Source organism: Cariama cristata, unplaced genomic scaffold (assembly GCF_000690535.1).
Source record: "Cariama cristata isolate BGI_N322 unplaced genomic scaffold, ASM69053v1 scaffold34619, whole genome shotgun sequence".
NCBI lineage: Eukaryota > Metazoa > Chordata > Aves > Cariamiformes > Cariamidae > Cariama > Cariama cristata.
This window is the reverse complement of record NW_009638001.1, coordinates 2,394-17,561: the sequence shown is the minus strand read 5'-3', so window position 1 is coordinate 17,561 and position 15,168 is coordinate 2,394. Positions and strand designations below refer to the sequence as shown.

The window sequence follows — 15,168 nt, the reverse complement described above, 5'->3', positions numbered from 1 at the left end:
GTGACTGACTCCGGCTTCTTCTTCCTCCTCCCCGCTTTGCGTTCATAGGTGGCGATGGCGACGGGGCAGGTGCTGTTCCATCGGTTCTTCTATTCGAAGTCCTTCGTCAAGCACAGCTTCGAGGTGAGCGCGGCACGGCCTGGCGGGGAGGCAGGGCCGGGGGGGACGGACGGACTGGGGAGCGTGTTAGGCGCTGGTCTGGGCGACCAGTGAATTTGGCCAGCCACAAACCAGACAGGCTAATCTTTTTAAGCCTTTTGGCTACGGGTGGGTTTTTTTTTTTTTTTAGTTGTGTAATTCTAGTTTTATCGGGATTTAAAAATCACTTTCTTACGGAAACGGGGCTTCCTTTCAGATTGTTGCTATGGCCTGCATCAATCTTGCATCCAAAATCGAAGAGGCACCTCGTCGCATAAGAGACGTGATCAACGTGTTTCATCATTTGCGTCAGTTAAGAGCAAAAAGGTAAGATTAGCTTCGTTATGAACTTAAGCATCTGTTGTCACTAATGTGTACTGCAGTTTTTAGTTCACAGTATTTTTCCAGGCTAAGTTCAACGACCTAAAATTGAGAAGGGAGCGCTCCTTGGCTGCTATGTAGGCAGTAGAGTTCAATGCTGACTTCTTCTACTGTTACTTTCGCTTACTTGGTAGACCCGTTTTCGTTATTTACATAGTTTCAAGTCATGAGCATTGGTTCTAGTTTTAGGTACATGGCTGTAGTTCTAGGGCTGTTGCTAACTGATCTTTGATGTTTTGTAGTTCTTGAAAGGTCGTCTTAGGTACGAGTAGTCAATTAGTGGGTTGTTGTATGTACTCCAGGCTTTTAACAATGTTCAGTAGTCTTAATGCTTTCCTTTTGTTAGTATGTAGCTGTCCAGATGTGGTTATGGTGCCAGTAAAGTATCAGTTAACAAAATATGAAAGCTGAACTTTGCCCAGTGCTGATAGTATTACCTTTTAGAAAAAGCAATTTTAGGAAAGTATCTGAAAAAAAAGGTGTGATTTGGCCTACAGTGTTTGCAGCTTTAATGACACCACTTCAACAAGGAATGTGTAATTGAGTCTTGGAAGCTGAAGGCATCTTTAATTGCAAAAAGTGAGACATGGTGTTTTTCATGGTACCGTGTGCTTGTGTTGGTGAAGTTGGAGTGTAAGCTTACCTGATCTGTGTGCAGATCTGAATAATTGTCTGCTGAGTTGTAGAGCTGTTCTCAGTTGTGAGTGCCTAATACCGCTTTTTTGCGTATAAAGCAATGTGTGTTTTCATGTGTAAAGCAAATTAACTCGACGTATTGGAAGGAACAAGGAAGTTGCTATTAAATGCAAAATTTCTTTAAATCTGTCATGCAGCAGTATTAGTCTGTAAGGCTGGAGACGTCCACTGTGCTGAAGTGGCTTTACTTTTAGTGGCCAATTGCTTAAAATGTAAGGTAATCCATAGTCACAAAAGGATTTTATTTTCAGCTAGATTCTTAAGTTCACCCTTCCATTTCTCTGCTCTGTATCAACAGGTTACTGTTACACCAGTAGGAGTTTGAACTTTAGTGTTGTGTAACCTCTTCTGAGAAGTAGAGTAGAAATCCCTTAGGGAAACCAGCTGTTTCTTGGTGTCTTTATCCTGGTTATGCTTCTGTTCAATCTAAAACTCTCACTTTTACTGCCTTGTGCTCATATTTTCCTAGTTAGTTTTAGACAAAAGAAGAATGATTTGGTGTTATACTTTGGCACTTAGCTTTGTTCAGATTTGGGTTTTTTTTTTTCTTTTTTTAAAGTTGTAATCCCTGATGGCTCTGAGAGAGTTTTGTGAAGCTATGCCGAATGTGAATTTGGTGGTATTGTTTCTTACCACAGTTATGATAAGAGAGTCTGGTTATTGGAATTATTGAAGCTGGTTCAGTGATTCTTAACGTTTTGGCCTTGATCCAGGCAGTAAAGGTTGTTTAATCATATGCAATGCTTTTCTTTGCGATGAGAATACAAATTAGTTGTTTCCTTGTGCTGTGCGAAGGATCAGAGAGACTGAACTTAACCTGTGAACTTAAATCTTTCCAGCTAGCCTGTTCCAAATCAGAATGTCACTTGTGCATGTTACATGGTGTCTAAAACGCATCATGTCGTGCATCATGTCGAGAGAAATCGTGCACTTCTACCCATTATTTTCTGGAGAAATGGGTATTGTTGCTCTGAGATTGAGTGAATCTGCATGAAATTAATCTTAAAAATGCTGAAGTCTGACATTCAGACTTGCCCTCTTTTTTTTTTAACAAGCAGGATGTAAACGTTTTTCTGTACTTTTTACAAGATTACAATTATATAATCTGTACACGTTATTAACTTCAACTCTTTTTTCCCTTGCAACCGACTATACAGCGACCAGCTACATTTACCAAAGCCTGGGTGATGTGGAGTGGTACATAAAGATGAAGCTGTCGTCATGGCAACAGTGAGTGAAGTATCGAAAATCCCCAAGGAGAAGCCAGTGCTCTGAGAATAGGTCACTGGAATCGGGGGACTAACAGGTTGGCCGCTGGTGAACCATTTGGAAGAACTCCTGTATCTTGTTATAAGCTTTTTTCTTTGCTGTCCAGGTTTTTAGAATACTAGCTTGATCTTTTTTTTTTATCTGAAGCTAACACTTAGGCTGTAGTTAGTTTCTCACACACAACCCAGAACTGAAACAATCAGTTAGGCTGCTGTACTTTCTTTTCACCTCTAGTCTAGTATTTCTATTAACTGAAGCTCTTAACCTGCACATGAATTATGAGTAGTTTCAGTAGACTTGCTTTCTTTCTTAAACAGTTTTGGGTTCTTAGTTCCACTTTCTGGCTCTGTATAATTGCAGTTTGAATTCATAGTAAAACATGCCTTCAAGGATGCAGAAGTCTTGAATTTGTAAAGCTATTTATATAAATTATTATGTAAGCAGTCCCTTGTATGTACGTGTTTGCAGAACTGGGAATTGCATTGGAATTGTCTTTTTGTAAGACCTGTAGTCAACTGAGTTACTGCTAGGTGGTGTTTCTAATACTGAGAAGTAAGAAAAAGCTAAAAAAGTGTTTTGGACAAGCATATTTTCTTCTGGATCTTTCACGAGCATATGTCGTGTAGTACTGCATGTAAAAATGTTTGTGTGCATGGAGAAAAGCTCGTATTATGAAAATACTGCCTTTTAAAAAATTGTGTGCTGAAACATCTGTGTTCTGAGCGAAGTGCAACTATTATTTAACGTGTAGAATGTAGTTTGAAGTTGATTTTATTTCTCCTAAATGTGCTTGGAAGCTGCGGAAGGTCCTTACGAGAGTGGAACCAAATCTGACTCGTGTCATGTTGTAATCTCACAAATGTTGGTTTGGGATGCTCAGTCAGCTGTTCTTTACTTCTGTTGCAGCAAACAGGTCCATGCAGTTGTGTCGGAAGTGGCCTGTATTGATAATACACGCTATTTAGTTTTCTTCAAACTGTTCTATAAATCTACGGTGCTTGTATTTACTATGTTGGAGACAAACATAGAACTCACTTTCTTCTCTTACTGACTGGCACAAGAGAGATCTGGTCTTTGAAATGAGATGCCGATGTTAATGCTTTACTTGTCAGAAGTACTTTTTGCATTATGAACAAAACCACATGCAGGGCACTGTTCCTCCAAAGCGTTAGATATTCCAAAGACATCACATTTTAATATTACATCAAATGAAGCTATAGCTGTGTTGAGAACTTAGGTTTCATTTGTCAGAGGGATTTTAAAAAAAGATATTTGTAATTTATTTATTGTTACAAACACGTTACAGTGTGTATTAATCTTCTGGGTTGTTACGCAGTCTCTAAATCCCGGTGAAGTTTTGGGACCCAGTGTTGGATTGGCTTAACAGAATGAGCACTGTGTGCTCTCTGTTCTTAAGTCTGAAGTCTTGCCTGGAGCTCTAGTGCTGATCTGTAAGAACAGATGCAAAGTAAGAACTTGTAATACTACTTGCCTATATAGGGCTTGAGGCTTATATTTTATATATAAGCTTATAAATTATTTTTCTCTGGCTTGTTACCTGGACCTAAAATGATTACTTCGTGGACTTAAGAGCTAAGTGCAGCAAATGCAGTAGCAAAGTTCCTCTTTTTTCTTTTCTTAGTAGGAAAGCGAAGAAGTTTTCCGAAGGGAAATCTCTGAAGTTTCCAACTTCTAAATAACTATGCATACCAACACTTTGAAGTTTATGGCAAAAGTACTAAATTGGTAAATCTTAATACAGTGGGGAACCTGGCTTTTGCCAGTAATAAGGTGCAGTAAAATCTTTGGCAGATTTTTATTTTTGCATAAGTGGATAAAAGGCTGCATTTGTCTCTTTATTTCTGAAAGTGTGTCGTAAGTGACCGGGGTAACATGGGACAACAGAATATAAAGCACACTTTTGAGCGTCTTAATCTTGAGTTCCCTATTGCTTTGCTGTGGAACATGTACAACCAAAGTATGCACTGTTTGTGCTGATCCTACGGCCCTGTAGAAGGACAGTGGAAACTTAAAATGCAGTAAGGCTCACAGTCTTTCCTGTTGCACTTCGAGCTACCTTGTGTTTTCATAATACTGACTTTCTTACCTAGCTTTCAGAGAATGCAAAGACATGTGGAAGATAGTAATCCTCTGGCAGGCTGTTGGATGGTCCCATGCGGTCTTGTTGGCCCACTGTTGGATTTTTTTATTTTTTTTTTAGACTGGAAGTCATAGCTGCCCTAACTCTTTAATCCAAGATTTGTCACCTCTGATGAAGTGTTCTGCTAACAAGATAAGCTGAGCCTGGACACCTGAACTCACTCTGAATGGTGCCTTGCAGATCCTGTTAATGCCAGTGATCTCTAGATAAAATGGTGTAAAGCAGTATTGGAGGAAATGATGTTGTAAAACCCAGTATAGTTAGTTTAAATCAATTGGAAGTGATTCAGTTTTGCTGGTTTGAGGAACTTCAGCTTGGTTCTTCCAGTCTCCCGCTCCAGATCATTGTGTTCAGACAGGCTTTGTAGTAGTACTAGAGTGTTCAGACAAAATCATAGCCTCTCTACTGAAGTACTTACCTTAAAGAAGCTTTGAAAGTTTTTCTTTTCCAGTTACTTCATGGAAAAAAGGAGAGGGGAAAAAAAAAAAGGGCCAACAAACAAACAGAAAACCCAAACAAGCAAACATACTCTGATTGGGTTATATTTAGAGTAGCTGAAATCACAAACTTTGTAAACTTGCCCTGATGAGTGAGAGTAACACTTAACTAGAGAAGTTACTTTTATGTATGATGGAAAACATTGTGGTTTTTTAGGAGATGGAAGTAAGAAGGCTTGTACTTGAATTGTAGGTCCTTCCTGGCACCGAAAAGCTGCAATAGTTCATTTCAAACCTCCCGGGAGCTGCTTCTCAGCCCCTTGGGAAGAGCAGAGGGAGCTCGCACTTCAAGTGTGTGGCTACATACAACATGATGCTTTAATTAGTGAAGTGGATGGCTTGTTGTATCCATTGACCAATGGTAATAAGCATCCTTCCAGGTAACTGCAGAAGTCTTAGCATAAATTGTGGATTATTGAAGTTGCGAAGGCCTTCAGCTAGACTTGTAATTAAATTGACCCTTTCTTCCTGGGGTGGGAACCTAGGTTTTTTGAGTGTTTTTTCTACTCTCTGACCTGTTGGGGGAAGAGAAGTGTAATCCACTTGTGGAACTTGCATGGAATCAAAAAAGGCAAGTTAGTAGTGAAATAGTATGATAAAACAGAAGCTGTATTTTGAATCCACTTTGCATTGTTGAAGGTAATGTGAAATAAATCTGTTGCCAGTGGTTGGGATCTGCTAGGTTTATCATGTAAACAGACTGTGGTTTATTAGAGTGTAACTAGTTGCAAAAACATTCTTCTGCATTGGAAAGCATGTGGAATATGTGAGGCGTATTACAAACAGGAAAAACTGTTCTGTCTGGAGGAGGAAGTGGATTAAAATACACAATATGGAATGTTGCAAGGTCAAGTCTAAGCACTGTCAAAGAAAAGAATACGAAATGGAGTGTGACATTTGTGCATAAAGTATACAGCAAGTTATTTTAGTTAAAAAAAAAAAAATGGAGAGGTCGGGTGTTGGAAAGAAGTAGGACTTGATAGTGCTAGACTTAGGAATCTTCCTTTGTGAAAGGAGCTCTTGTTTTGCAAATGCAAATAGCAGAAGTGACATGAGATCCACTGTTTAGTGGGTGCAGCGTTCAGAATCTCAGGCAGATATGTCACCGTTTCAGAGGTTAAATTCTTTGGTCTACTAGGTTTTTCCTGTATGACAGTAGCAGGGCTGTCTTGTTCTCTGAAGATCTGAATAATCTTGTCTTCCAGTGCATAGGAAACTGCAATGTATAAAGCACAAGCTTGCTACTTTAATATCAGTAAAAAAACCTGTTCTAGCTTACTTTTGCTTTGAAGTCCTACCTAGCAAAGGTAGTTGGATCACACTCCTTCCCCCACCGTTGTTAGGAAGTACAAAGCTTCATTCAGATCTTTGCTGTAAAGTTGACTTTCATTCCAGCAGCTGGACCAGCATAGTTTGCATACACAGTAGCAAAAGACTATTTTTTTATCTTAGCCATCTAATCTGTAGCTAGTCAAAAGCAGAAACTAAACTAGTTTATCGAAACTTGGACAGCACAAGATTAATGCTTAAACTTGCTTGCAGGAGTTGAAAACCGGTTTCTGTTGCCATTAGTTGGTTGGAAGGGAAAACAGAGATGCCGCTGGTTTTGGATATGCAAAACAGTTTTGATTTTATTTCTTGCAAACTATAGGACTCCAAGCCCCCTGATACTTGATCAGAACTACATAAACACCAAAAATCAAGTAATCAAAGCAGAAAGGAGGGTACTGAAGGAGTTGGGATTTTGTGTTCATGTCAAGCATCCACATAAGGTGAGTTATCAAAAATAATAGAATTGTAAATACTATTCTACCTTGATGGCATCATTGTGAGCTGTGGAACAAGAAATGCAGGTGTAAAAATGACCAGATTTCTTCTCCTTATTCCTTAGTAGTTATGGTGAATGCTTTTGCCAGAGTGCTTGGGCAAATAGTCATACTGACTTTGGTAGAAATTGCTTCCTTGGGAAATGTTAAAGGTGACTGGTTTTAAGTCATAGAAAAGTAGTAAAATAAAGAATTGTCTGAACATGATTGGATGACATGTGAGCTTACAGTGTATGCTTAGAAAAGGAGGAGACACCATTGTTTTGGAACACTGCTTGGTTACAAATAGTTCTTTTACTGTTGCCTTATGTTAAAACTGAGTCGTTTTTTTCTTTTTCCCCTTATTCCTCAGATCATTGTTATGTATTTACAAGTCTTAGAATGTGAACGTAATCAAACCCTGGTACAGACAGCCTGGTACGTTGTTATTTTCCATTCTTTTCCTAGCCAGGAAAATAGTAGCAGAAATAACAAGCCTGATGATCCATATGCAAAGCAATGAGATGTAAGTTATTACAGAAACACATGCTTTAAAAATATTTCAGTGCTTGTTTCTGCTTACTATTTTCGTGGCTTGATTCCAGCACAGTAATGGAGAACTCAATTTAACTTTGTTCTTTTTTCTACTCTTTAATTAAAGGGTAGTCCCTGATGGTAAGTCATAGAGCTCTGCCCTCTGCACCTCAGCCCATGACCTGGGGATGGCCTGTTTGGCTGCCCTTCTCTCCAGCCAACCCAGTGCAAGCTCTCATCCGAGATTCACTGAAGTGGTCCATATCCATCGGGCAGCATCTTCTAGTTCTGTCTGGGTGTCAAAAGGATTTGTATATTTGTTTTTAGAAGTAACTGTTAAAAATGTTTCTAAATGTATTTTGTTGCCTAGCTACTGTATACTGTAGTGTATTTAAAGGACACAGGGGGTGGCCTTTCTGCCAACGTTTATTTAGTTGATTTAGCATTTGGCTAAACTTGAGTTGGGGGGAAAAAAAAAACAAAAACAAAACCAAAACCACAAACTACAGTGCATGCAGCATGTTCACTTAGAAGCCGTATTGGGCATGGTTTTCGATAGAGTCAATACTTAACTGACTGCTGTCCCTTTCTTTCCTGTAGCTCAGTAACTTAGAAATCGATGGAGGTCTCTGCTGTATAAATACATCTCTTGGCATGGTTTGCTTGGCAGTGCCACTGTGGTGGAAGAACAGTAGCTTAGCGAAGTGGGAAACCCCTTACTAACTTGCAGGTCTTTTTCCAACACTCAGTGAGCAATTTGGATACTTCTCTCTCTGGCTGAAGTTAATGTGACTCGAGGCACACATAGGATTTAAATGCAATGGTTTATGACCTTTATAGGTTGCATCTAGCCTCTGGAAAATGGTAGGTTAAAAATATACCGTGCTTTCATGAATGCATTTGAGTTTTAAGCATATTGATTTTTAAATACAAGAACATTGGTGTTTAAAGCAAACAGCTGCACAGATGAAAAGTACTTTTTAGATTGTTAACTCAACGGACACTTCACAGTATAACTTAATGTACCTACCTAGGAAATAGCCATTACGTACTATTACTTGCATTGGGGTTTCAAAACAGTGGCAACGGTGCAAACTTTGTTACAGAAGTAACAAACGTAGACATCAAAGACATTAATTCAAAAGAAACCAAGTATTTAATATAATAACAGAAAAAATAATAAAGTCAATTGAGTCTCCAGTATTGTTATCCTCTAAATAAAAAGACATAAACTGAAGATCCAACCTTTCCCAAATTTTTTTTTTTTTAGGAATTACATGAATGACAGCCTTCGGACAAACGTGTTTGTTCGCTTTCAGCCAGAGACTATAGCATGTGCTTGCATTTATCTCGCTGCCAGAGCTCTGCAGGTCAGTATTCGTCTGTCTTTAGCATTGCCTTTTATTGCTAGTAATTTGGTTTCAAGAAAATTAATGAAAATACTTAAAAGCCTGGTCTGTAATCTCTATTCTTAAGCTTTTGGCTGTTTTATTTTCAGATTCCGCTACCTACCCGTCCTCACTGGTTCTTGCTCTTTGGCACCACGGAAGAGGAGATTCAGGAGATATGCTTAACGACTCTTAAGCTCTATACCAGAAAGAAGGTAACTTTGAGATACTTGTTTTTCCTGTTCAATGTTCAGTGCAGCTTGAGCTGTCTCATGGTTGTCTAAGTGTGTTTGAGATCACCTGCATATGAATCTATTAATTGGAAAGGCTCTGCTGTGTGACTGCTCCTCTACGGGGAGTGTGAGAACAAATTATGGAAGTTAGTCACGTTACTGGACAGATGATTAAAAGATAATTGAGTATTTTTTAGAAGTGAGATGAACGTATGAATTGCGTTAGTTCATCTTCTTACCATATTGTTGCTTTAACAGCCCAATTACGAATTTCTGGATAAAGAAGTAGAGAAGAGGAAAATGGCACTACAGGAGGCTAAACTGAAAGCCAAAGGTTTAAATCCGGATGGAACGCCAGCACTCTCAACACTGGGTGGTTTTTCTCCTGCATCCAAACCATGTAAGTTTGTTTTCTGAAGACAAACTTGGATAATACTATTTGATAAGTCTTCTAAAGCTGTGTCCAAAGGTGTTTTTTAAAAAAAAAAAAGTAGATTTGCTTCTTGAGCTCCTTAGACAATTTAGGCTTTCTCACAGAGCTAAGAAGCAAGACAAATCTGTCTTTTTTTTTTTTTTGAACACAAATTTTAAAACCAGTTTTAATACCTTGAAATAGTAGATCAGAGGGAAAAGGGATGCTTTACTCCATACTTGCACAGATGAGAGGGATATATTAATAATATTCATCCTTAAGGTAATTTTGTCATGAAAATGTCTAGACCCAGGAGTTTGCTGTATATTACAGTGTTGTGAAGAGAGACTCTGGATTTAATCTTCGGGGGAGTGTGTTGCGATAGCCTTCATAGTCCTTTTGCAGCAGGTATCTCGGAAAATTGCTTTCTCTGCTTTTTTTTAAATGTACTTGTCAACTGTTCAGGTGCAGTGAAGGAAGACAGCTTGTGGTCAGGAAATGGAGAAGGGATGGTCACAGTGCTGTCTTGGCATCCGAGTGAATACACTGTTGTAATGCATTCCTTGAACTGGCCAGTAAATCTGTCTGAACTCTAATGATAGAAAGAACAGTTAGTTTTGTCTTGGTGCTTTCACCTCTTAATGCTGCTGTTGATCTGTAAACTACCAGTGAAATTTAAAGGCTATCATGAGCATTGGTCCAGTGGTGGTGGGTAAAGTAGAAGGCACAGAGCCTTGTTTGTTACATGGCCTCTTCAGAACATGTTCTGAGAAAGCTGTATTTGTACCAGTTATTTCTCCTTAAGGTCTTTGAGCTGGCAAGTGTGAATTTCTCACTAAACAATGAAAGCTTTTTCTTTTTTCTGTGAAGTGAGAGCCTAGGTTAGAAGAGTTTGAGTGAAAGCAGGACCTCTAGTGGGGTTTTGGAAGACTTCTTACTAGCTGGCAAACTGAGGGAAAGCTGCTGACAGAATTCTGCCTTTCTGTATTTTTACGTTAAACATCTCTTCCCTACTGAGTGAGGAAGCTGCAGTGTGAGTCCTAATGCAGCACCTCTGCCTTACTCCCAGCAGGCCCTAGGTGGTCTTGTGTAGCAGCCCTTCCATGAAAAGGTGCATCCACCTCTGGGCTATATCAGCTGCCTGTAGGGACAGATTGACTTCTGAACTAAAGAAGCGTTTTGTTAGTCATTGTATTTGTACCACTAATGTGAAAAAGAAATCTGTAACTTTGCTGTTCAATCTTAATTTTTTCTATAGTGTTGAAAATTAACTGTCAAGGTAACTACTCAAGTTACGTATTTGTGGGCCACAAGGGCAGCTTTTGTATTTTACCGTTTGGGCCCTGGTGAATGAAATCTCAAATGAGCCTGGCTGCGTGGCTTGAAGGTCATGGCATTCTTCTCCCCCTGGCACCCTGCCGACAATTGGCTTTAAACTATGTGTCTCCCCACGAACATCTTGCTCCAGTATTCTCTTCGAGGAGTGTACTGTAAATGGACAGATGGAATGGCACAGTAGCTACTGAGTTCATATTTACATTTTGTGTGAATACTGGTAAAGGTGTATAAATCCATTTGACAAAGTCTATGAATAAAATACCTAATTTTGAATTTAAATTTAATTCTAAGCTTCCCCGAGAGAGGTAAAAACTGAAGAGAAGAGTCCAGTGTCTCTGAATACCAAAACCATTAAAAAAGAGCCAGAAGAGAGGCAGCAAGCTTCAAAGAGCCCTTACAATGGGTAAGTAGAAATCTCTTACTGGTGGAGAGAATACTTCGGTAAAAACGGTTCCTTCAGTTGAAGTACAGTGAACTACTTCCGAGCTACTTCATGGAGGTAATGAGTACCTCAGAAATGTAACCTTTTTTTTTTTCCCCCCTCCTCCTTACTCCCCAAGCATGAGAAAAGAAAGCAAGAGAAGTAGAAGCAGCAGAAGTGCTAGTCGATCTAGGTCAAGAACAAAGTCAAGATCTCGATCTCACACTCCTAGGCGGCAGTAAGTAGTGGATTTTTGTTTGGTTGGTGGGAGTTGCAGGGAGAGGGGAGGATTTTTTTGGGGAAGGTTGTCTTTTTTTTGTCATAGTTAGCTCTCTGGGATATTTCAGTAGGGCTTTTCACTTCTAAGAAGTAGGATCACTCCACGTAGCTTGTAGATGCTTAGTACAAGCTCCTAACTGCTGGCCAGCAAAAGTGTGAGACTTGGGTCTGGCTTTAGGCTCTCGGTTCTTGACATGAAGCGATTCTGTTGGCAACTGTGCCGTTAATAGTTCAAGCTGTAAAAACTTTGCTGTAAAATGGAAGCTTAAGACTATCCTGACTGCATGTGTACACAATGAGTATGATGGAGTGACTGTAAAGTAATCTTGCCCTGTTTGATGATCTTCACAAGGCATCCCTTAGGAATGAGAGGAGTCTTTTGGAGCTCAGTGCACTTTGAAGCAGCGAGAAGTGCCATAGGAGCTGGTTTCAGGTGTTGCAGCTTTCTTGCAAATGCCTGGGAGAATGTATCTGCTGTTGGTGCTGCGTGATGCACCGTCTGGCTCTTCGGTACTCTGCCCCTCTTCTGGGACTGGGGAAGAGGGGGAACTGTGCAAGGTGATGCAGTGAGAGCTGCTGCCTTTATATGTATATTTTTTTTTTTAAAGAATCTTCAGGCTGACATCCAAGTTGGAAACTGCCAACTTGGATTTCAATGAAGTGTTTCCCTAAGTGTTGCTGACTGTCAAACCACTGAGAGGGAAAAAAGGCAATAACCAATTTTCAGTCTGCTGTTGAGGGGAAGATTCTGGACAAGGTGGAACAGTTACAGAGGGCGCTGCATTCTGGGTTTGGTTTCTGGCATTGCCTTTGGTTTGGGCTTTTTGTTTTCAAACAAACTTGACTCAAAAGCACGATCTGAGACGGTCACTATCATTTGTCCATTATCTCTGTGGGAGAGATAGTCTCTGATTTCTTGCAGTAACTTGGAAGTTCCTAAGAATTGATGTATTTGTTATTTTCTTTTGTGTGGAAGACATGTTTTAACTTTTAACCCTTGCCTGTAAGCTACAATAATAGGCGGAGCCTGTCTGGGACGTACAGCTCAAGATCAAGAAGCAGGTCCCGCAGCCACAGCGGCAGCCCTCGCCGACACCACAATCATGGCTCACCACACCTGAAGACCAAGCACAGCAGGGAAGAGTTGAAGAGCACAAATAGACACGGTCACAAAAGGAAAAAATCTCGTTCGCGTTCGCAGAGCAAATCCAGGGATCATTCCGATGCTGCCAAGAAGCACAGGCACGAGCGGGGACACCACAGAGACAGGCGGGAGAGGTCCCGCTCCTTCGAGAGATCTCACAAAGGCAAACACCACGGTAGTGGCCGGTCAGGACACAGCAGGCACAGACGCTGAGGTTTGCACCTGCACCAGATTCTAGTTCAGCCTGTATATAATATGGTAAATGGACTCTTTATTTGAGAACAAAGGAACCGATTAGAATTTGATTAATTTAAACCCAGTATCTATTTTCTAAGACATGTAGGAGACTTTTCTTTTGCGAAAGAAACTGTTACCAACTTTTGCACATACCTTAGCAGTATCGAATTGGTGGAAAACAGCGATAAGGTTAAATTGTATGTATTAGAGTTGTGTATTGTTTATCGATACGAGAACTGGAGAATGGATTTCTTTGAAAAAGCAAGATGTACCTTATTTTTATACAAGTCAATTGCAGACACTTATATTTAAGTACAGTTATTTGTTTAAACGATGGTGGATACTTTCTTACACTGGTTTTAGTCTGCATGTGTTCAAAGATTTTTACAAGAAATAAAATATAAAGCTTTTTTTTAACTGCCTGTTGGAGGTCAAATGTATTGAAACTGAACTTAATTTCTCAGATGCCATCGCTTTGACCGTTGCACGTGAACGGGACATTTGGGGTACCGATGCACTTCTATTGTGAAGGAAAGACTTGGAAAACTTTAGGAATTGGTGTCCTTGCCAGGGGAGGCAGCTGGGAGGAGTGAGTGTGGACCTCTCGCCAGGTCAGTGGGACAGGGAGCTGTGCAGGAGCTGGGCTTGCCCCTGGGGAGGGAGCAGTTCTCTCCTGCCTGTCTCCAGCAACTGCTTCTGGGGAATTTTATTCCCCTTCTTTCCTTACTCCTGGCAGGATGGTGGCAGTAGAAGGAAGGATCCTGTTGCAAATGTAACACTTACGGGGCTTGTAGCTGAGCTCCCTGGGGTAGGTGGCTAGTGGAGCCATCCCCCCTGTGCCTGCTGCCCTGGGTTGGAGGGTCGCACTGCCTCGGCTTGGGGCGACTCGTCTGGCTTTAACACACTGCGTGTGCTGTGCTGTGAAATACAGAGCAGTGTGGCTCTGGGAGCTCGCCCCTGCGCTGGGGTGATGTCTTAGTGCCTGGGTGCTTAAAGGCAGGAGGTATTTGCTATCCTTGGCAAGCTTTAGATGCTAACCTCGAGTCCCTTGGGGTATGGGACTGCTCACGCAGCGTAAAAAGACCGTTGCTCTCCCAAAATGTTTCTCACAATTTAACTGCTCTGACTGAGAGTGACCTGGCTGAGTATGTTCAGCTCCAGCGTGGCAGAGGGCAAAGTCTGGGCCCCCAACGCGCTGAAATGGCTCTCGGCGTCCTGTGCTGCTGCAGGAGCGAGTGCCAAGTGTGTTTGGCCAGAGGTTCTGCAGCCCTCAGAAAGGAAAGGAGAAAAAATTGTGGTTGAGCAAGAGTTTCACGGGAACTGGTACATTGTCGTAAGCAGCTACCCAGCATCCTGCCAGGCCCCATCTGCATCTGTTCTCTAGAAATACAAAAAAGTGAATATATTTTTCTCTTTTAAAAGATGACTATCTTTCTCTTGTTTCTTGGTTACCTCTGTGGTGTGGTTTTTTTTTTTTAATCTGCAGTAACTGTATTTCATGTGTTTGTTGCTTTCAGAAAAGATCATTTGTTGCTATGGAAATTAAAGGAGCTTTTTTTCCCCTAGATACAAGTATTTAGGTAGTCTGGGGCAGTGATAAAAACCCAGTTTTGCGGTAGCAGCACGATTGTCTCAAGCTCTGTTGAACGTCAGAGTTTGTGTGTTGGAGCGAAGCGTGAAGAGGGCTCAGCCTGTCGATCCATGTTTATGCGTAAGCGCTCACCGCCCTTCTGGGCTTCCAGTGCCCCTCGCTCCAGAGCTGAAGAGCAGAAGTCAACTTCCACCTCGGGCTGGAGCAGCTGGTCGCAGTGAGCTTGCGGTCGGCCGGCGAGCAGTCCTGTGTTTGTTCTTCCGCAGGGAAAATAAAAAAGATTTCTTCAGCCAGCTTTATGGATGGTGGCCTTAACCGTGCAGCGTCCTTGCCAATGACGGGCCAGAAAATAGGTGATTTTGGTTACCGAAACAAAAGCGGCGGGTCTTTCTCAGAGCCCAACTCTGGGGGGGCAGTGCTGTAGAGAAGAGAAGGGGTGCTGGGGGTCCTGAGTGATGAGAAGCCCCCACTGGGGAGGGAGTAGTTTGTTTCGCTGGCTGGGCCACGCCTGGGCAAGCACTCCCCCTCCTTTGCCTTATCCCACTTCCAGGCTGTGAATTCCTGTGAATTCCTCTGTCTCTTTGGCTTGATCAGACAGGAAGAAAGCTGCTCCCCCAAACTTACCCTGACATTGGGGGGGGGGG

The 15,168-nt window shown here is 41.3% G+C and overlaps 1 protein-coding gene across 1 annotated transcript; it reads left to right on the top strand.

The window, feature by feature from the left end:
• Positions 1-54: 54 nt before the first annotated feature.
• CCNL1 (cyclin L1) lies at positions 55-13,356 on the top strand. Its single transcript, XM_009708558.1, has 10 exons — positions 55-123; positions 356-465; positions 6,794-6,914; positions 7,321-7,385; positions 8,752-8,851; positions 8,980-9,084; positions 9,361-9,502; positions 11,144-11,255; positions 11,413-11,511; positions 12,561-13,356. Exons 1-10 carry the CDS (start codon positions 55-57, stop codon positions 12,907-12,909), a joined length of 1,272 nt encoding a protein of 423 aa, XP_009706860.1. The 3' UTR covers positions 12,910-13,356.
• Positions 13,357-15,168: the final 1,812 nt, after the last annotated feature.

What these genes read in the sequence shown, in the direction of transcription:
- CCNL1 (XM_009708558.1), top strand. Translation starts at nt 55, where the DNA reads ATGGCGACGGGGCAGGTGCTGTTCCATCGGTTCTTCTATTCGAAGTCC. An exon ending in ATGTCAAGCATCCACATAAG is followed by an intron (nt 6,915 to 7,320) that starts GTGAGTTATCAA and finishes CTTATTCCTCAG; the next exon opens with ATCATTGTTATGTATTTACA. An exon ending in TCAAAGAGCCCTTACAATGG is followed by an intron (nt 11,256 to 11,412) that starts GTAAGTAGAAAT and finishes TTACTCCCCAAG; the next exon opens with CATGAGAAAAGAAAGCAAGA.